General features: G+C 38.2%; 1 protein-coding gene across 2 annotated transcripts in view; it reads right to left on the bottom strand.

Moving 5' to 3' along the window:
• Positions 1–710: 710 nt before the first annotated feature.
• Positions 711–21,334, bottom strand: part of LOC127660873 (RAC-gamma serine/threonine-protein kinase) — a 165,283-nt gene continuing 144,659 nt past the window's right edge. For both annotated transcript variants that reach the window (XM_052151328.1, XM_052151327.1), the window contains exons 11-14: positions 13,101–13,315; positions 11,928–12,015; positions 10,006–10,108; positions 711–4,805 (exon numbers count right to left, since the gene is read on the bottom strand). In XM_052151328.1, the coding sequence (XP_052007288.1) occupies positions 4,720–4,805; positions 10,006–10,108; positions 11,928–12,015; positions 13,101–13,315 (492 nt within the window). In that variant the 3' untranslated portion in view covers positions 711–4,719. The remainder of the gene's footprint in view (positions 4,806–10,005; positions 10,109–11,927; positions 12,016–13,100; positions 13,316–21,334) is intronic.

Genomic DNA, 21,334 nt, shown 5'->3' on the forward strand with positions numbered 1-21,334 from the left:
GGTGCATTGAGGGATGAGTCCCATCCTCACACTAGTTCAGTACCCCCCCACCCCCCACTTTAGTCATTAGGGACTTATGACTTTTAGGTTGGGTTTCCATGTGAAGTTTTCCCTTTAAAGGGGTCATGACATGAGAAACCAAATTTGCCTTGATCTTTTGGTATATAAGAGGTCTTTGTATCATTAAATCGTCCTGCAAGTTTAATATTTTAAGACGTCCTCCCCATTCTAAACGAATCATTTATTTAATCAAGCTCAAAATACAGCTCGTTCTGGATTCATGGTTAGAAGTGGCGTGTCGGTTAGAAGTGGCGTAACAGCGTTTGCATATGACCGCCTCCAGCACAAGATAACTACGCTTTAAGCGCAAGACAACTCACGCTCATTTCAGTATCGCCGTGCGCCTCACAAGTGTTCAGTCGATGGACAGCGAGCTCTGACAGAGACTACTTGTGCACAGGAAAATTACGATGCCACACAGATGTGCTGTTCCTGGCTGTGGTCAAACAAAACCTCTGAATAAGCTGCCGAAAGATCCAGGCGTCAGGGAAAAATGGATGCAGTTTATTTTTTGCGGACGTCCCAGTCACGGCAGTGTTAACTTAAGCGTTTGTTCTGTACATTTTAAGGATGACTGTTTTGAGAACAAATCTCAATATGATGCTGGCTTTGCCAGAAAACTGTTGACTCAAAGATAAGTCCGTGCCGACTATTCTGGGAACAACGACGACGCAAACTGTAAGTAATCTATTTTAAACTTTAAACTACTTTTTAAAGCGCAATTTCATTCATTATGAATAATCACAGTGTTTTTACTTAGTTTACTTGCATATTGTTCTGGCTGGGAGCGTCAATAATTGATACATAGGCACTGACGTTAGCCAATCATAACAGTGGGCGTTAACACTGAAGTCTTAAATGGAAAACGCCCCCAAAACAGACTGTTTGAATCAGAGGATGAGAAACAGGGTGGGAAAAGGTCTTAAATCACTAGATTTTAAAAGTTTTTCTTAAAAAAAAAAATATTAATACTATAATTGCACCTAAGGGAACATAATAATACAATAAAAAAACCCATGTCATGACCCCTTTAAAACTTTTTAAGTGGTGACATTGGTACAGCTCAGCTTTTCTACAATACAAGAGCATGTCACTGTGTCGCCAGGTTTTGCCTCCTGGCAGCATTTCAGGTCTACATTTACACCTTAACATATCAAAATTACTTAACAGAAAATAGCATGAGGTCCATGAAGGGCGAATCTGTGCTTTCAAATATTTTCTTTTTTCTCTCTTTATTCATTTTTTTTTCTAAAGCAGGGACCGGTTTTCTTTTTGCTGAGCTATATAAAAAGGGCAATGGGTATGAAAGTGCTAATACAGGCAGATACATAGCGGAGTGTTAATATATGGAATTACAAAAGTGTATGACTGATTTGGCCAAAGCCAAAGGCCCTTTCTTCCATTTAAACAAGGAATTCTGTATAACCAATAATAGTCTTTAACATGCAAGGTACCATCCCTATGAACATTTATCTGCCTCTCAATGCTTTGAGGAAAAGCTCAGGACTCATTGGTGCATATTTAAGTTAATGAAATGGATAAACAGCGGTCACAGTATGACTGAATAATCCCAATGTGTCCATACAACCACAAAAAGAAAAGGTTTACAAAAAAAAAAAAAAAATTCCACCAATTCCTAATTTCAATTGAAAAAGATACCTAACCAGATGGAAAATAAGACCAAAAAAAAAAAAAAGTTCACAAATATTCAAGTTATTCACTTATAAATAAATAAAACAAAAACTGATTGAATTGAACAACATTTAAAAATAACACTTTCAGCAGTAAATGCCTATTAAATCAAATCAGGAAGTTGCATTCACTCATGAAGTTGCAAAAAAGAAGCAATGGAATGGATAAAGAATGATCTAAAGGAAAGTGTACATGTTGGAAGACAGAGCATGACATAAACAGCTAATCTGCTTGCAGTACCACTGTGTTGTCAGAGAACATTATTGGGTGAGACATCACAGTTTGAATGCAGGAACATCCTTAAGCTGGACTATTTTTGGGACTTAACAAATCTGTTAATAGGGCAACAGTACCATGCTACGGAATCTCACATTACACTTGTAGACAGTTCACAATGCTGACAATCAATGCAGGCATTAGGGTTTTTGGCGGAAAGCTAAATTATATCCGGGCGTTCAGCAAAAGAACATTTCTGAATCATTCTTTAACCAACAATAATCAGATCCACAACAGTCCTTAACACACATGCAAGAAACCAGTTGTCCCACTGTAACCGACTACAGATGACCTACAAAAACGGGACCAAATACTCCTTCCTCTTTCATTACATACCATTATCATCCCACCTCAATATAAATGTGCTCATCCTAACCCCATAATGGAGCTTTCAAACTTGGCTAAACTTCCTTGAGTAATACCAAATATACATTGAAGTAGTTTTTGCCATTCCTGCACAAATCACTAGAGACTAGTGTGAGAAAAAAAATACAGCCACCAGTACACACAGCCTGGACTTTAACATGTACTCAAACCAAAAGCAATAGCAACACGCACAAGAGCCATCTCTGCACTCATGAAACAAACATCACAGACAGTACATTTTATTGCCAAACACTATTGAGAGATTAAGAAATGTTCTGCATATATAGAATTATTACTGAATTGTAATCTCTATATCCATATAATATATTGCCTCCCTCTATTTTCACTAAACTATTTTCATCAAGCATCATCAAATGGTGTTAAATCCTCAGTCTTTGCTCGTAATTCAAATAGATATCCTAGTACTTAAATGTTTATCTGAGGATTTTTTATACTAATATCTGATTGGTATACTGATCTGTGATGCCACCACCTGGATATATTTGATTTGCGGACTAATATAGTGTTGTAGAAAGGAATGCGAACATATATTTCACATGTTAGATGAAGCAAAGCATTAGAAAGTATTGGGAAACAGCATGTAACTGTCACAAAACAACATTTTAACATTGACATCTCATTCACTGTGTTTACCTCTTGAAGCAACAGCAAGAATGTGTGGCATTCTGTTCAAAAGTTATTTCATGAAATCAAATGATATGCCACGAAGCAAAACACAATAGTGAGTGTGGCTTGCTCACCGCCATGCTTATGTTACAGTGTTGAACATACAGTAGCCTATTGCCAAATGACAGCTGTAGGTAATCGTTTAGTTTGTTGCTGGGAGTGTCATTTTTTTTTTTTTTTAACAGCCCTTTCATTGTTGGAAAAATGACCAAAACATTTCAACAATACTGAGACTGGTTACAGTGTTGAGGAGGGTTCTGAAACTCCTTTGTGGGAACAAGAAAACAATACTACACTGGCATAAAAGAAAGCTGGTCAATTTTATCAAAACAAAAACAAACTAAGGCTTTTGCATTGACCCATATACATTCGTTAGCCTTTTAGGTGCATTCTTATAATTTCTGCAAAAAGGAGACTTAGAAAGCATTCTTAATGAATGCAAGGACAAACAAAATAACAAATAAATTAAATGTTTTAAGTCACATTTTTTCTTATTATAAAACAACATAATAGTGCTTCCTCTGCCATTTGCTCCATTATTGCTGGATTTTTCATTTTCCACTTTGCGATTACACTATTTAGCAATGGGTGGAAGGGGTTTCTTACAAATGTTCTTAAAGCAGATTTGGCTTTTTGGAAATTAGGTTTGTTGTGAAAGAAAAATCTGAACATCGGTGCGATTGTATTAGGAGTGCTTCCCTTAAACTGTGAATATTGTATCATTGCCCAGTAACGCTGCATAAAGTATTCCAAATGAGCCAATTGTGCCGTTATATTTCCAATGTAATGCCAGAAAACTGCTTCTTAGAGAATGATATGTCAGAAATAAAGCCTTTCACATGGATACAAACATTTGAAAGAAAAAGCAGATAGGACATTCTCAAATTAGAGAACATGACATTTATAAATAATGTATGTAATTGTTAGTGGTGTTAAATGCTGCATAGCTCAGGTTCACAGGGCTTTATACTGAGGAATACTGAGTTGTGGAATGATTGAGGAGTGTGTGGGTAGAGCTAGTCCTTATGACCGATTCAAACACAGATGTCCTCTGTGAAGCCTGAGTAAACTGTATATGGCAGTTTTGACTTTATACAACAGAAAGTAAACCTTAAAAACAGTATCAACAAAAGCAGCTGAGATATGTAGTAGTCATTGTTCCGCTTCGATTATTGTAAAGTGTACCGAGAGATGTAATCATAAAACCAATGTGAATTTTAAGCCATGCAGTTATATTTTATCATCTGAACTGACTGAAAAAAGGTTCTGATGAACATCTTGATACCAGTTCCCAATGTATAAGGAATGTGAAGCAACATCTCAATCTCAAAGAGAGACACAATAAGACAAAAAACAAAACAAAAATAAACTCCTAACAAACAGCAAATGTTCTCCCATCAGAACCCAACCTTTAGGCTGGTGCTGCGAGGACTTTGAATGGGTTGGACCTTGGTCCGTCCCAAAGTGCAAATTACCATTACTCTACAACAGAACAGTTTCCCTTGGTGTATCTAAACAAATGAAAGAACCAAGATGGTACATGGAAGGTCAAAATGGCTGGAGTTGTTAGAAGCTGAAGACCTAATTTGTTCCAGTGGTAACACCTTGATGATTGAGGCAGTGTCGGCTGCATGGCGTTCACTCTCTCCCACTGGCCGAGTAGGAGAACTGGGGAAAGTGTGGCCGTCGCTCGTTGTCAATGCAGTCCATCCCATCTTCATCAACTGCAGAGAGAGGAACAGAAGTCAGTAATTTATATACATTTATGCATTTGCCAGACTTGCATTGCATTTGGAATATACATTTTATCAGTACAATTCGCTTCCTGAAAATCAAACCGATAGAATCATCTGATGCAGTATTGCACACAAAACTGGAAAAGGTTATATCTAGTAAGCACTAATCTGATTGGCTGGTTTGTTGACACTTCTGACATAATGGGCATGCAGGATTTGGAAACAGTTGTTTGCAAGGTTCTTGGTTGATACAAAAAGTTGGTTTGAGAATGGAATCATCACTGGATTTGCCACAGTTTGCCAGGTTAGTGACATCAAATCTTTGAAAGATAGTCTGAGTTTAGTTTAAGGCACTTAGTAGCAAGTCAACTAGATATCCACAAGCAGAACTGTGTATTCTACTTTGTTTTCTTAGTAATTTCTGTGAAATTGTCAGCACTTCTTAGCTGCATTGCACTGAGGCTCTAATCAGTTTCTGCTATTTCAGTGTGCCTGTGCAATCGTTCACGGAGACTCCCACACCATTATTTAAATTCATGTATGACCAATATGAACTAATAGCTTTACTGTAAAAATCAGTCAGACAGCTTTTCCTGTCTTAAGCTTTCCTGTCCTGAAAGCTGTTTTGACCACCAACATTAAACACTGAAGTAACTCAAGTAAGAAATCCTGAACCAGCAGTGAGGATGTGTAGTTCATTTTTATTAAATGCCTAAAAACTGAAAGATTATTTATTTTTTCTCATTTGCAGCATTCATATTGCAGCATCACTGCCTTGCATCCCCTTTAAAAATGATTAGATCTTATGTGGATTGTCTTCGTAATTTATTCCATATAGCTGCATTGTTTTGCTTTTGCATTTAATCGTAAGTTCTCTTATATCTTTAATATACTGTAATATATATCGATGCATCTTTGTATCACTTTTTTTATATACAACTTTAGCATTCAAACAGAATGAGCTTTACTGCCAAGTATGCTTCCACATACAAGGAATTTTTCTTGGTGACAGAAGCTTCCAGTGCACAAACAATACAACAAGACAGAGATAATAATAATAAACGTAAATAAAAATAAAAAGCAATCAGAAATTTAAGTATATATAGAAATACAAAAGACAAAAAAAAACAAAAGAATATATTTGTATAGTATTTACAAATACAAATCTGTTATATACAGTGCAAGAGAATGTAATGCAGAAGAGGTAGGACATGCTAAATAATATAATTGACTAGGCTGTGTATTGCATGTTATTATAGTATAGTTTTTAACTGTTTATGAGCTGGATATCCTGAGGGAAAAAAACTGATCTTGTGACTGATGGTGCTCATAGCTCTGAAGCGCCGGCCAGAAGGCAACAGTTCAAAAAGGTAGTGGGCAGGGTGAGTGGGGTCCAGAGTGATTTTACCAGCCCTTTTTTTTCACTCTGGAAGTGTATAGTTCTTGAAGAGAGCGCAAGGGGCAACCAATAATCTTCTCAGCAGTCCATACTGTCCTTTGTAGTCTTCTGATGTCTTATTTCGTAGCTGAACCAGACTGATAGTGAAGTACAGAGAACAGACTCAATGACAGCTGAGTAGATCTGGATTAGCAGCACCTGTTGCAGGTTGAATTTCGTCAACTGGTGAAGGAAGTACAACCTCTGCTGGGCCTTTTTCACAATGGAGTCAATGTGGGTCTCCCACTTCAGGTCCTGTGAGATGATAGTGCCCAGGAACCTGAATGACTCCACTGCTGCCACAGTGCTGTTTAGAATGATGAGTGGGGCTAATGTTGGGGTGTTCCTCCTAAAGTCCACAATCATCTCCACTGTTAGGAGTGTGTTGATATCCAGGTTGTTATGACTGCACCAGTGATCCAGCCGTTCAACCTCCCTTCTGTATGCAGACTCATCATCATCTTGGATGAGACAGATGACAGTACCGTCATACTTCAGGAGCTTGACAGAGGGGTCCTTGGAGGTGCAGTCATTGGTGTAGAGAGAGAGGAGTAGTGTGGAGAGCACACATCCCTTGGGGGCACCAGTGCTGATAGTACATGAGCTGGAAATGAATTTGCCTAGTCTCAATAGCTGCTGCCTGTCCATCAGAAAGCTAGTACTCCACTGGCAGATAGACATGGAAACTTGGGCTAATTTATTCCATAGGAGAGCTGGGATGATGGTGTTGAAAGCCGAACTGAAGTCCACAAAAAGGATCCTTGCATACGTCCCTCATTTGTCCAGAATTTTTGCAGGATATGATACAATCACATGTTGACTGCATCATCCACAGACCTGTTTGCTCTATAAGCAAACTGAAGGGGATCTAGAAAAGGTCCAGTGATGTCATTCAGGTGGGCCAACACCAGTCTCTATAATGACTTCATGACCACAGACATCAGATAGATGGTTCTGTAGTCATTAAGTTCTTTGATCTAGGGTGGTTGCAGGAGGTGTTGGTGTTTGTGTGAATGAAGGTCAGAGCGGGTGTAAGACTGGGCTTTTCAAATCTACAGTAAAACACATTATAGTCATCAGCCAGTTGTTGATTCCCTACAGTGTTGGGGGATGGTGTCTTGAAGTTAGTAATATCTTTCAGGCCTCTCCATACTGATGCAGGGTTGTCAGCTGAAAACTTGTTTTTCAGCTTCTCATCAGCTTCTTTTAGCCACTTTAATTTCCTTAGTCAGTGTGTTTTTGGCCTGATTATATAAGATTGTATCCCCACTTCTGTAAGCATCCTCATTGGCATGACAAAGCTGTCTGAGTTTTCCCATAAACCATGGTTTGTCATTGTTGAATATTAAATAAGTCCCAGTAGGAATGCACATATCCTTACAGAAACTGATACAATGTCACAGTATTTGTGAGCGCAACCAAATTGGGGTCTGCAACTTCAAAAACACTCCTATCAGTGCAGTTAAAGCAGGCTTGTAGTTACAGCTCTGCTTCACTGGTCCTTCTCTTTACAGTCTTTTCTACAGGTTTAGCTGATTTTAGTTTATGTCTGTAGGCTGGAAGAAGATGAACCAGACATTGATCAGAGAGTCCCAAAGCTGCTCTAGGGACAGAGCGATATTCATCCTTTAATGTTCTGTAGCATAGGTCTAGTATATTTCTGTCCCTGGTGGGGCATGTAATGTGGTGTTTTTTTTTTTTTCAGTTCACGATGAGGTTGGATTTGTTAAAATCGTCGAGAATAATAATAAGTGAGTCCAGCTGTTGCAGTGCTGCATTCATGCACACGTGTAGAGGAATATAAACACTCACCAGAATAAACTAGGAAAACTCCCGCAGTGAATATGAAGGTTTACAGTTGATAAAAAGCGCTTCTAAATTAGGACAGCACATCTTCTTTAATGTTATTACATCTGTACACCAACTTTCATTGATGTAAAAGCTTGTTCTGCCGCCTCTCGTTTTCCCCGTTAAATCCGCAATGCAATCAACTCTGAACAGCTGAAAGCCCGGCACATGTAATGCGCTGTCCGGAATGGCTTCACTCAGCCAGGTTTCTGTGAAGCACAAGGCAGTAGAGTTTGAAAAGTCCTTTTTTGTATGGATGAGATGTAATTCATCCATTTCGTTAGGGAGAGAGTGGAGATTCGTTAGATGAATACTCAGCAGAGCTGTTCGAAAGCCGCACTGTCAGAGCTTGACTAGAGCACCGGCTCGATTCCCTTGCCTGCGTCTCATAGTGTGCTTAAAAGCTTTGTCCTGTGCTTTAGTCAGTGCACAGCTGCGCCACTGACTAAAATGTCCAGCAAAACATCCGAATAGTCAAAAACTGGGAAAAGATTGTGTAGTATGTGCTACCGAATGTACAGCCGTTCGTCCCTGGTAAAACTGATTAGAAAAAATTACTAAACACAGGACAAACAAACAAAAACAACAAAAGAATTGGAGAGCTCCACACCGAAATGGCCATTTCATCATGTTAAATTTGTAACATGCAGAGTTTTGAGCAAATTTAACAGTAGATACACATGCAATCAGATACAGTCAAGCATTTGCTTTAAACATTTGTTTTAACAGTTATTCAACACATTATAAGTGTGCATTATTCAGTCATTTTAAACAAATGCACTTACCACAAGTATATATAGAATGCGGTGGCATAAAATTGTAATCGTTCCAAATGATAACATGTTTTAGCCGTTAAACAATTTACACTCAATTCTTTCTAATCACCCCTCAGACTGTGTATACATGATAATATTGTCAGTCAACTTGTCCAGCAGGTGAACTGAAATAGTTTCTGAAAGTGTCTCGAAAATCTTTTTTCTCATTGAGCACATCAACAACACTCTCGTCATCACTGATGCAGAGAAATCAGTTGTATTTTTTCTATCTGCTCGCTAGAGAATAATAATAAAAATAAGCTGCAATATGCTCCAGACCTTTTGCCCTTTAGTCAAAGATTGGGGTACGCAAGATATCCCATGACTTTGCCGTTACTGGAGCTATTCTCTACCAGTTAAACATAACAGTTAGGACCGACTAACATCACAGGTAATTTACAGCCAAGCTTATGTACATAAAATGTTTTCAGCAGTTTGCTGTGAAGAAAACTTTATCTGCTCTACTTTTAGGTCATAAAAAGCCTGCAATATGCCAAAAAACTGGCACCCACACATTTACAGGAAACAAGCTGTTGAATTTGGAGTATGTGGAAGATTTAACATTTTGCAGGTGATAACAAGGTTGTTACTTTATTAAAAGACATTTTACCATTTAATAGGTCCCACACATCTTAAGTATCCACTAGACCTATTAAGCTTTGGCTTTGCTACTGAAAATATTATTGCCTTCTATTTCCATCTAAATTGGTATTCAAAATGACTATAAAAGTACATAGCAAATAGATTGACCATGATGTTCAGATGAACCCCCAAAAACTGTTCACATTACATGAGGTTATTTAAACAATTAAGGTCATTTATGGAAACATTTGTTAACCTCTATGATATGACTACCAGTCAGATCAAATAAAGAAAAAAGTTATATCACCTACTCTTAAATAAAAAAAGCCAAAAGAGAGCTCTGAATGGATGATTTGTGCCATCAAAAAAAAAAAAAACCTCTCACGATAGAGAAGAGTAAAATAGCATTTAAAGTCTGTACAGTATGTGGTCTGCATGCACTTTTGTGTTTTCACATGAATCTCAATGTATGCAGAGACAGAAAACAAACAACAGAGAAACTCACATTTTTCAGGCGGGGTAATTGTTATCGTCTGAGCTGTGAACTCTTCATCAAAATATCTGGTATCTGTCTCTGACGACACCTGAGGCTTGAAAGGAGGTATCAGCTGAGGAAGGAAGACAGCAGGATGAAAAAACAAGGAGCACCTGTTTGTGCAGACCTGACACCGCATATACTATAGCAAGCTGGAGGGCTCAATCTAACGCCTTTGAACGACACCACCTCTGACTGCCATTGTGTTCATGTGACAGATACACAACCTCTGCAGCGGAGCTTTGTTTAAACATGTATGACTGAAACTATTTTGGTATTGTGAACTTAAAGGGATAGTTCAACTAAAAATGACAATTCTGTCATAATTTACTCTCCCTCATGAAGACTGGAACACCAAAGTAGATGTTTCACAGAATTTTCAAGCTGCCTAATTCCAAACAATTAAACAATTAAAGTGGAAAGGGGACCAGGGGCTGTCATGGTCCAAAAAGGAGAAACTCAAGGAACAGACTGAAAAGTAAGTTGTTATAGTTGTTATTAACTGAAAATCATGCCTTGAAAATCTAGTTTGGCAGCCATGATCACCATTCATTTTCATTGCGTCTTCCTAAAACCCCAGCGTGACTACTGTGTGCATTTTCCATTTCCCTTTTTTGATTTTTAACTAGTAGCACCTAATAAACAAGCAAAAAACAAAAAACAAAGTCTAGATCAAATAGATTTCCTAAAAATGTATGTCCACATATATGGACAGTGGGACTAATTTGGGAAATGTTAAATAATACAAAAGGTACAGAAAGCCTTATTTTTTCCCCCCATCAAATTGTTTATGTTTCCAGGAGTGTTCGTTATTCTTGTTTTTAAGATGTTAAAGACATTACAGATGATTTTCTATAAAGCTGAATAAATAATTCTGAGTAAAAGTAATAGCCAGCATCATCCAATCACTGCCAACCATGTTAAAATAAATGATACAATATCAATTCTACATCTATGTACTGATTAACATTGTCCCATGTCTGCCAAACATGTTGAGTGGTCCAAACATTATCTGCAGCCTGAAACTGAACTTTTGGTCAGATGTTAGGAGTGAATGCACTTAGCTGAATAAATAGCTACTGTATATGATGCTCCCTATTTAGTGAATGACTTGCAGTGTGCTGTCTGTCTGCACTGGTCTCAGAACAGTTCAAAATTCATCCTAACTCCATATAAAGCCTCTGAAAGCAAAATGTTTCAGCTTTTGGATGATCCCATTTATTCTCAATGTGAAAATGCACAGTAAATATAGTAATGCCTTTACTAATGTTAACAAATAGAAGCGTGTTGAACAGTGATAAAATATAAATAAATTTAGATTCAAATGAAGTGAAATGACACACAGGTATGTTAATGTTGAAGGTTGATTTTTCAACTTCTCAGGGAATAATTTCCCAAAATCACATATGTGGGCATTATGTTTATCAGCGAGCTGATGCAGAAAACATGAATGCATTTTTTGAAACGGCATATCAAACGAAACTAGAGATGCCATTTTTTACACACAAACAGGCTTAAATGAAAAAAACTTAGAGGTTTCTTACTTTTGTTGACACTGTGCCTGTTGAACTGCTTCACAGAAATCGACGTCATATTGTTGTGTCACATGACTCGGTGTGCCAGAAGTTTGACACTTAAATGACAGTCTAGAGTCTTGTGAATAGTATTTAGTCGGATTAAATTAAATTATGCGTTACGTATAGCATGTGGACTTGGGGTCACACCAGGGTATGGTATTGGACATTCTGCCATAAATAACTCTGGTTTTGTTCCACAGAAGTAAAAAATATATTTGCTTTTGAAAGACTTGAGGGTGAGTAAATGACAACATCATTTTCATTTTTGGTAAAAAACTTGTTTAAATGTTAGGACAGTATAAAACCTTCAATTACCTTTTTATCGTAGACATCCTGCCAGTCGATTCCAGTAAAGAAACTATGTCGCATAATTTCCTTAGCGTCATCCGGACCGCCACCAAGTCTGACAGTATCCAAGGAAAAAATAAATGGAAGGGATAAGATATTTTGTAAAAAGGCAACTGATGTTCTACTCTCAGTTTCCTATCTAAAACAACTGTTGCTATATAAGTGAAATATAAAATAAATCTACACCACATTGCCAAAAGTATGTGGACACCTCTTTCTAATTAATGACTAATTTGAACTACACCCATTTTAAAAGGTGCATAAGTATACAGTCAGTCATGCAACCTCCTCAGACAAACATTTTTAATAAAGGAGGGCATCATTTTTCTGTTTTGCCTGATAATACCCCTGTGCACAAAGCGATAAAGACAAGACACTTGAAATTGTTAACCCCGGGCCATTCTAAACCCAGGGTAAAAGGAATCCTTGGTAAAACTGTTTTATGTTTCACACAGTACATTTCTAAACCCCAGGTTAACATTCTTATTTGCATATCTGTGGTGTCAATAACAATGACTGGACGAATACAGCTCGCAACACACACACAACCAGTCAATTGAGCAGCTCTTCTGTAGAAATGTCTTCTAAAAATATGCAACAAAAACACAGAATACTATCTTTTTATCAGACCAGTTATCGTGTTTGCCATCAATGTTTGACACTTTAGCAGTTTCCCTCAGACGAAAACAACGAGTGAATGTTGGGGAAAGTTTCAGCAACCGTACAAAGCGTATGAATATTAAATGACGTAAGTAATGAGGCTTTATATGATTGGTTGTGTGTTGCTAAACAATTTTCTAAAACATTCTAAATTACAAGTGTGAAACATTGCTTTACGCAGGGTTTAAGTCATTAACCTGGGGTTAAGCCCAGTGTGGAAAGCCCTAATGTTTAGTGAGCCTTGTGTAGAAGAATTTGACTGGCCTGCACAAAGCTCAGACCTGAACACTTCCCAAAAGAAGGTTAGATGTTATAGCAGAAAAAGAGGACCAACTCCCTATAAAGCCAATGGTTTTCAAGTGGTGTGGTGTGGTGTCTGGATGTCCACATACTTTTGTTTATGAAGTTTAGCAAATGGAATGCGTGAAGACAGCTATTGCAATGAATGCTACTAGTGAAAAGCAGCCATGTGGTTTGTACCTCTTGTTCGGATCTTTGATGAGCAGGCCTGAAAGCAGGGACTTGGCATCAGCAGAGAGCGTTCTGGGGAACTTGATGTCCTCCATTAGGATGAGCTCAAAGAGCTTCTCATGGTCCTGATTGTAAAAAGGCAGTCGGCCACACATCATCTCATACATGACCACACCCAAACCCCACCAGTCCACCGCACGTCCATAATCATTGTCCTCCAGCACCTGAGGATAAAGACACACATATAACATATATAACACAATTAACAAATATTATCAGTAATCTAAAGTATTTGGGCCAGTAATTGTAAAAATGTTTAAATTGGAAAGGTTTAACATCATTTGTTTGCAGATACCACTTGGTTTAATATTATTTATCTAGTACAATGACCTTCATACATTAAGTGAGAGGTCACTGAATAGTTACTCACACTTGCTCAAAAATATGTGCATTTATAATCTGTTATAGAATAGTGTATACTTTTCAAATTTGCAAATGTACTGCATATAAAAGAAATACTAAGAATTGTGTATTGATTCAATCATAAAAAATAATGTATTTATTAATAAAATATATTAAGTGCTAAATATTGGTAGGTTATATGAAGTTAATATATATTCAAAGCACTGTTTTATCAGTGGATAAACTCTAAATAAGCTCTCAAAAATATAGACAACATGAAGAGAAGTTGCTCATGTGTAACAACGCCTATTAAATTTTACCTCCAACAAAAGTCATTACAGCTGCAGGAGAGTTTCTGAATTAATCATATAATATGTATATCAGCAGCTGATAGTGGCAGCACATCACACACCCTCATTGTAATGTTTATTTTTCTTTCACCAAACCCATGACAGCACGAGCCAGCTCTGTCTCTCTGGCCAATCAACTTGAGACTGATAAAAGGTGCATAACATTCTCAATTATGATCCAGCAAACTATACACTTGGAACCTGGAAGCACAGTCCTAAAATTCCTGACACCGTTAGATCAAAGCTGTGCTTTTGGGCAAGCGTCCTGGCCCCAATTATTGAGGATCACCATACACACCTTACACATACCCTTCAGAGGCTAGATGGCAGAAACGAGGTGACTGGAGTTTGTGTACGACGGAGAGGCAGCTCTTCAGAGTGGAGAGATGTGATTAATATGTTCGACTAATGGCAAGGCTGGCTGGCTGAGAGCCAGTTAAGCATATGCTCAGATTGGTGTTATAATGATGTCTCTTTTCTGATCTTTAAAAACAGGCAGACCTGGATGAGTCAACAGCAGTCTCATTAGTCTATGTCTGATTAGTTAGCACATTGAGAATGTCCATGTGTGAATGCAGTGTATATTTTAAATTTCCTGTCATTCTTAACATATTATTTGTAATGTTGTTACAAACTCTGTAATTTACTTTCTTATGTGGAACACATAAGATTTTTTGCAGAATATCCATAGTGCTCTTTTTCACAATGGGGACTGTGGCTGTCAATATCTCAAATCTCATTCAATTCAAATATAGTGTCAATGAATGTCATTTGTGATATTTGACTTTAACCGGAATTGTATCTTGTCACATTTCCAGTCTGGATTTAGACAACAATAGAAACATCAGTGCTGCCATTAAAGTGACCAGGGATATTATTAAAGCCATAGATAGCTAAAAGACATGTTCTGCCTTTTTTATTGACCTTTCTAAGGCTTTTGATACAGTATATATATACATGCGACTATCTAGTCAGTTAGTCGTGTGGCAACAGTGATATCATGTGGCATAAAATCATGCAGATACGGGTCAAGAGCTTCAGTTAACATTCACATCAACCATCAGAATAGGGAAAATATGTGATCTCAGTGATTTCAACCGAGGCATGATTTTTGGCGCCAGACGTGCTGGTTCGAGCATTTCTGTAACTGCAGATCTCCTGGGATTTTCACGCACAACAGTCTCTAGAATTTACTTCGAATGATGCCAAAAACAAAAAACATCCAGTAAGCAGCAGTTCTGCAGATGGAAACATCTTGTTGATGAGAGAGGTCAGTTATTACAGGTGTACCTAATAAAGTCAGCAGTGTGTGTGAGTGAGTGTGTGTGTGTATTTCAAATGTTTTGAAACACTTGACTGAAATGTTTCTCAAGATCTAAAAAATCTTTTGATCTGAAGGCGTATGCTCAAATGTTTGAAATTAGTTTTGTAGACAAAAATATAATTGTGCCAACACATTATTTCATTATACAACTAAAATGTAATTTAAAACAAAAACGTTTTTGAAACTGATGACTTGGACCAAATAATAAAGATAAACAGCCAATAAGTGCCCAACATTGATGGGAACTCCTTCAATACTGTTTAAAAAGCATCCCAGGGTGATACATCAATAAGTTGATTGAGAAAATGTTAAGAGTACATGTCTGCAAATTCTACACAAATTGTGACTACATTGAAGATGCTAAAATATAACACAGTTTAGATTTATTTTGGATTTTGTTTAGTCATAATTCCCATATTTCCATTTATGTTATTCCATAGTTTTGATGACTTGTGTTAAATGTTGTTGTTCTAAAATGTGAAAAAAAAAAAAAAAGAAAAATAATTATTTATAAAATATATATATAACAAAGAAAAAAATATATACGATAAAGAATGAGTAAGTGTTTCAAAACGTTTGACCGGTAGTGTGTGTGTGTGTGTGTGTGTGTGTGTGTGTGTAATATATATATATATATATATATATATACATACATAAACACACACACACACTGGTGGCCAAAAGTTTGGAATAATGTACAGATTTTGCTCTTATGGAAAGAAATTGGTACTTTTATTCAACAAAGTGGCATTCAACTGATCACAATGTATAATCAGGACACGAATAAAGTGAAAAATGACTATTACAATTAAAATAATAAAAAATAAAAAAAACATCCTCCACGTGCAGCAATGGCATCTTTTCAGATCCTTATCTGTCAGTTTGTCCAGATACTCAGGTGACATTTCACCCCACACTTCCTGTAGCACTTGCTATAGATGTGGCTGTCTTGTCGAGCACTTCTCACGCACCTTACAGTCTAGCTGATCCCACAAAAGCTCAGTGGGGTTAATCCATAAAACTCTTTTCCAATTACCCCTGAGTCTTCTCTTTACTGTTGTACATGAAACTGGTGTTGAGGGGGTAGAATTCAATGAAGCTGTCAGCGGAGGACATGTGAGGCATCTATTTCTCAAACTTGTGACTCTGATGTACATATCCTTTTGTTCAGTTGTACATCTGGGCCTTCCACATCTCTTTCTGTCCTTGTTAGAGCCAGTTGTGCTTTGTCTTTGAAGACTGTAGTGTACACCTTTGTATGAAATCTTCAGTTTTTTGGCAATTTCAAGCCTTGTCTAGCCTTCATTCCTCAAAACATTTATTGACTGATGAGTTTCTAAAGAAAGATGTTTCTTTTTTGCCATTTTAGACCTAATATTGACCTTAAGACATGCCAGTCTGTTGCATACTGTGGTAACTCAAAAACGAAAACAAAGGCAATGTTAAGCTTCATTTAACAAACCGAATACCCATGTTTAATATAATGGCAAGTGATTTTATTGTACCAAATTAGCAATTTAGCATGATTACACAAGGATAAGGTGTTGGAGTGATGGCTGCTGGAAATGGGGTCTGTCTAGATTTGATCAAAAATGATTTTTTTCAAATAATGATGGTGCTGTTTTTTACAACAGTAATGTGCTGACTATATTTTGTGATCAGTTGAATGCCACTTTGGTGAATTAAATTACCAATTTCCTTCCGAAATAGCAAAATCTGTACATTATTCCAAACTTTTGGCCACCAGTGTGTGTGTGTGTGTGTGTGTGTATATATATATATATATATATATATATATATATATATATATATATATATATACACATACATACACACACATACACATAGTATATATAATATTTGTGATAACACCAGATGCTTGATATCATCTTTATGCTGACAACACAATTATTTACTGCTGTGCATCTTCTGTTTCACTGGCATTTCAATATTTACAGTCTGCTTTTGACTCTGTTCAGTCAGTTTAAATTATGGTTTCCAGTGGCCTTCTCAACTTATTCAACAAGATCTAAAATCTGAATTTTCTGTAGCTTCCAAGCATTTATTGAGGGGAGGTCAGCTGATCACACTGAGATTGACTGTGTATGCGAGAGTGAATTGCTTGAGAATGGCAAATAATATACAATATCACCTGCAGTTACTCTGATTAACTATATTACTAGGTGGAAGAGATTTGCATTGTGATTTTTATTTTTATTTATTATTTTACTTATATTTCAGACATTGTACAGTCATAATGCTGTAGCCACTGTTTAATAAAAACAATAAAGGCCAAAGTATACTTAATTTTTCTGCATTCCGGATCGAATCCCACCCTGTCTACCACTTTGCCTTTCAAAGTATACCCCATGAGCAAATACGAACACATTCGACACATGCGCACAATGACTGCTATGTGATACTCTTTTAGTACAGTCAACAGCTGGTGCATGCATACACACGAGGATTGTGCGCGTGTCAAGAAACTCTGGGCCACGTACGGACAGCCTGTGCAGACTGCTGATGACGAAATTTGCATCACAAACACTGTGCGCAAAGCGAACAGCAATGCGGACAACCCAAGTATACTTTGAACTTAAGCCACTTGAGGCTGTATGTTATTGTAAGGGGCACTTATTATAATGTAGCTTGAAGTGCTGCCTTTCTAAGGAACTTTTCACAGGAGGAGTAGATAAATTAAAGTACCAAGATAGTTTACTTAGAACATAAAGCCGGCATTTATTGAACAATACATATCAACCAATATCGCTCTATTAATCTTTTACATACAATGTCCTTTGAGTTGTGAAAATTTGTATTTCCCTTAGTTCTCAACTTTTTCTGTTCTTTTTTTTCACAAGTGGGGAAAATATGAAAACAAAAATTAACTCAATGTCCGTCTACCCGGGTAGTAATTTTGTTTTAGTGGGGTGAGATCTCGCGCTTATCTGTACGATGCAATGGAGAAATGGTGAGTGGAAGCAGTCCGTAGTGCAGGCAAGATGATCAGTCGCGCCGTCTGCAGTTCTGCCTCACATGACCGATGATGAATTTATCCAATGGAACTCTTTTTCGAATCATGCATCAAAAAAAAAAACAACCGGAGAAAAATCATAAAAATAGGTAAACTCCTTGTCGTAATTTTGACACTTTGCTCGGTTATCCCTGCATTAGAAGTAAGTTTGGTGGGAAAACCCTTCTAACTAGCTCTTAAATGTCACCTATTTTTTTACCCTTAACTTTTTTATTTCAGTGAAGAAAATTGAAGCAACACTTCAGCTCTATCGATCTGCACGAGTCCTGTCTTCTTCTCCGAAAGAAATCAGTGTAACTATTTCCCTCTGTTCAGCACCACACCGCCACCTACTGAACTAATACGGTGTGCAGGGGAAACATTACATAATTAGTAGGTTATTTTCTAGTGGGTTACATCCTCCCCTCCTTAATCTACAAGTGTCCTCGCTTGTTGCACGCTACACTATTTCAGATACTAACGGTGTTAAATGACATATGTATGGTACAGTGTCAGGGGAAAAGGTTTGGGAAAAAGCTTGGTCTAACCCAGTTAAAATGGAGTGTATAACTGTGACTAATGGGTTCCCTAAAGTTGGGTAGGTCAGCCTTTTGGGAGCTGTTTTATCCCTAGAGGATCTTCTCAACGTCACGTCTTCTTCAGGAACAACCCTGTTATGTTTTTTTTCAGTTCCACTTTCCTCTGTTAACCTCAATCCAATTCCTGATACGTCTCGAAGACTACAGTGCTCACTCAATTCCGCTGCAGGAACATTAGGAGTATTTTCTTCGGCTTGTACAATATCAGGTGCAGGTGAGTATTGAACTTGACTAACCTCACTATTTCTATCACTTCCAACACCCTCAGGTTCGAATGCTGGAGCTACAGGGTTTAATGTAGAGACATCAAAACTCACATTCGCTTCCTGACTTTCAGAGACAGGCTCATTTTCCATCTGAGTATTCTCTTCAGTGGACTCTACAACATGAGATTTTTGCTTTAGTCTGGTTTCTTTTTGTAGAATTCCTCCATCTTGTTCAGCAATAGTGGAAGTCGAAAGTTGGTCGTACAGAGAGTAATACTCAACCTCATCCTCCTCTTCAGACAGTTCTCCATCTTCTTCAGATCCATCATCTACGGGTAAAGGTGAGGAATCAGGTTTCTGTCTGGATTTAGACTCTCTGGGACATACTTCCTTGACAGTGGATGGAAGAAATCCACATGGCAGAAGCAGGTCTCTATGTAAAACTCTTTCAGGTCCACTTGTATGTTCTGGGATGACAACATAGACGGGGGAATCTTGGATCTGTTTAACAACAGTATATATGGTTTTGCTCCATCGATCAGCAATTTTGTGTTTCCCTCTAATGCCGACATTCCGCACAAGGACTCTATCTCCTGCTACCAGTGTGGACTCTCTCACTTTGCTGTCAAATCTCTGTTTGTTCTGTAAAGCAGCCTTTAAACTGTGTTCATTGGCTAGTCGACAGCTTTCAGTTAGACTTTCCGTCAGCTTCTTGACATATTCAGAATGAGATAGTTTATTGCTTCCCTCAGGGCTCAGCCCAAAAACGATGTCAACTGGGAGTCTTGGTTGGCGACCAAACATCAGCTGATATGGGGAATAGCCAGTAGTATAATTTTTTGTACAATTATACGCATGGACAAGAGGCTGCACAAACTCCCTCCATCTCGCCTTGTCTCCCTCTTCTAAGGTACCTAACATCTCAAGAAGTGTTCTGTTGAACCGCTCCACGGGATTTCCACGTGGATGATAAGGTGTTGTCCTTGTCTTTTTAATGCCGAGTAGCATACACAGATCTTTGATCAGGGCTGATTCAAAGTCACGACCTTGGTCACTGTGCAATCGCTCGGGGAATCCATAATGAATGAAAAAGCTGTTCCATAAAGCTTTCGCCACAGTTCTTGACTTCTGATCTGCTGTGGGAACCGCTACTGCATACTTAGTGAAATGGTCTGTGATGACCAAGAAAATCTTTGTTCCTTTTTCATCAGGCTCCAGTGAAAGATAGTCCATACAGACCAACTCCAAAGGACGGCTTGTTTTTATATTCACCAGGGGAGCATTTTTCTCAGCCCGTGCCTTCCTCCGTATACATCTCCCACAGGTCTTGATTTTTCCAGTCACGTCCATGGCCATACGAGGCCAATAGAATCGGGCACGAACCAAGTCCAAAGTTCTGTCAGTACCAATGTGTCCGACAGCATCATGGAGATTCTCTAGAGCGGTTGCTCTGTATTTCCTCGGAAAGACAAGTTGATGGAAAGGCTCACCTTTATTTATGCGTTTTCGGTATAAGACTTCATTGGAGAAAACCAGTTGCTCCATTATTCTCAACATCAGCTGAACCTCTTGGTTCTCCTGACACCTCAGCCTATATGGAAGTCGTTTTCTTGCTTTGACCAGCTCTATTACTCTACTGATGATTGGGTCTTGCCTTTGTTCACATGCCCAATCTTGAAGTGACATTTGCGGCAACGTACATGACCCAAGCACATCAGCTTGACAGAATCCTACAGGAATGGCAGAGGCCTCGATTGCTAAACATTCCACCGGCATTTGGAAGTTCATCTCCGTACCTGCTGCTGAGATGTGCTGGTACCTCTGACACACTGCCTTCACAGCATCGGATGGAAAATCGACTCCTCTGTCACTCTGCAGGAACTGGGCAAGGAAACGCTGAATGCGAGTATCCTCATCCTGAGAAGCGTAGTCAGGTTGGTATTCATCATGAGGATGTGGGCGCCTTGAGAGACCGTCTGCGTCTTGGTTCTTCCTCCCAGCTCTATACTGAATGTTAAAGTCAAAACTGGAAAGGGCAGCCAGCCAGCGATGGCCTGCCGCATCAAGCTTGGCTGACGTCAGTACATACGTCAGTGGGTTGTTGTCTGTCACCACAGTGAATTTTGCTCTGTAGAGGTAATCAAAAAATTTCTCCGTGACAGCCCACTTTAAAGATAGATATTCGAGTTTGTGTGCAGGGTATCTTCGTTCACAGCGGTTGAGTCCCCTGCTCGCATAAGCTATTACTCTCAATTTACCTTCTTGCTCTTGATATAAAGCTGCACCAAGACCATGAGTGCTTGCGTCTGTATGTACTACGTAAGGCTTTTTCGGGTCAGCAAACCCAAG

The sequence above is a fragment of the Xyrauchen texanus genome, chromosome 20 (assembly GCF_025860055.1).
Source record: "Xyrauchen texanus isolate HMW12.3.18 chromosome 20, RBS_HiC_50CHRs, whole genome shotgun sequence".
NCBI classification, from domain to species: domain Eukaryota; kingdom Metazoa; phylum Chordata; class Actinopteri; order Cypriniformes; family Catostomidae; genus Xyrauchen; species Xyrauchen texanus.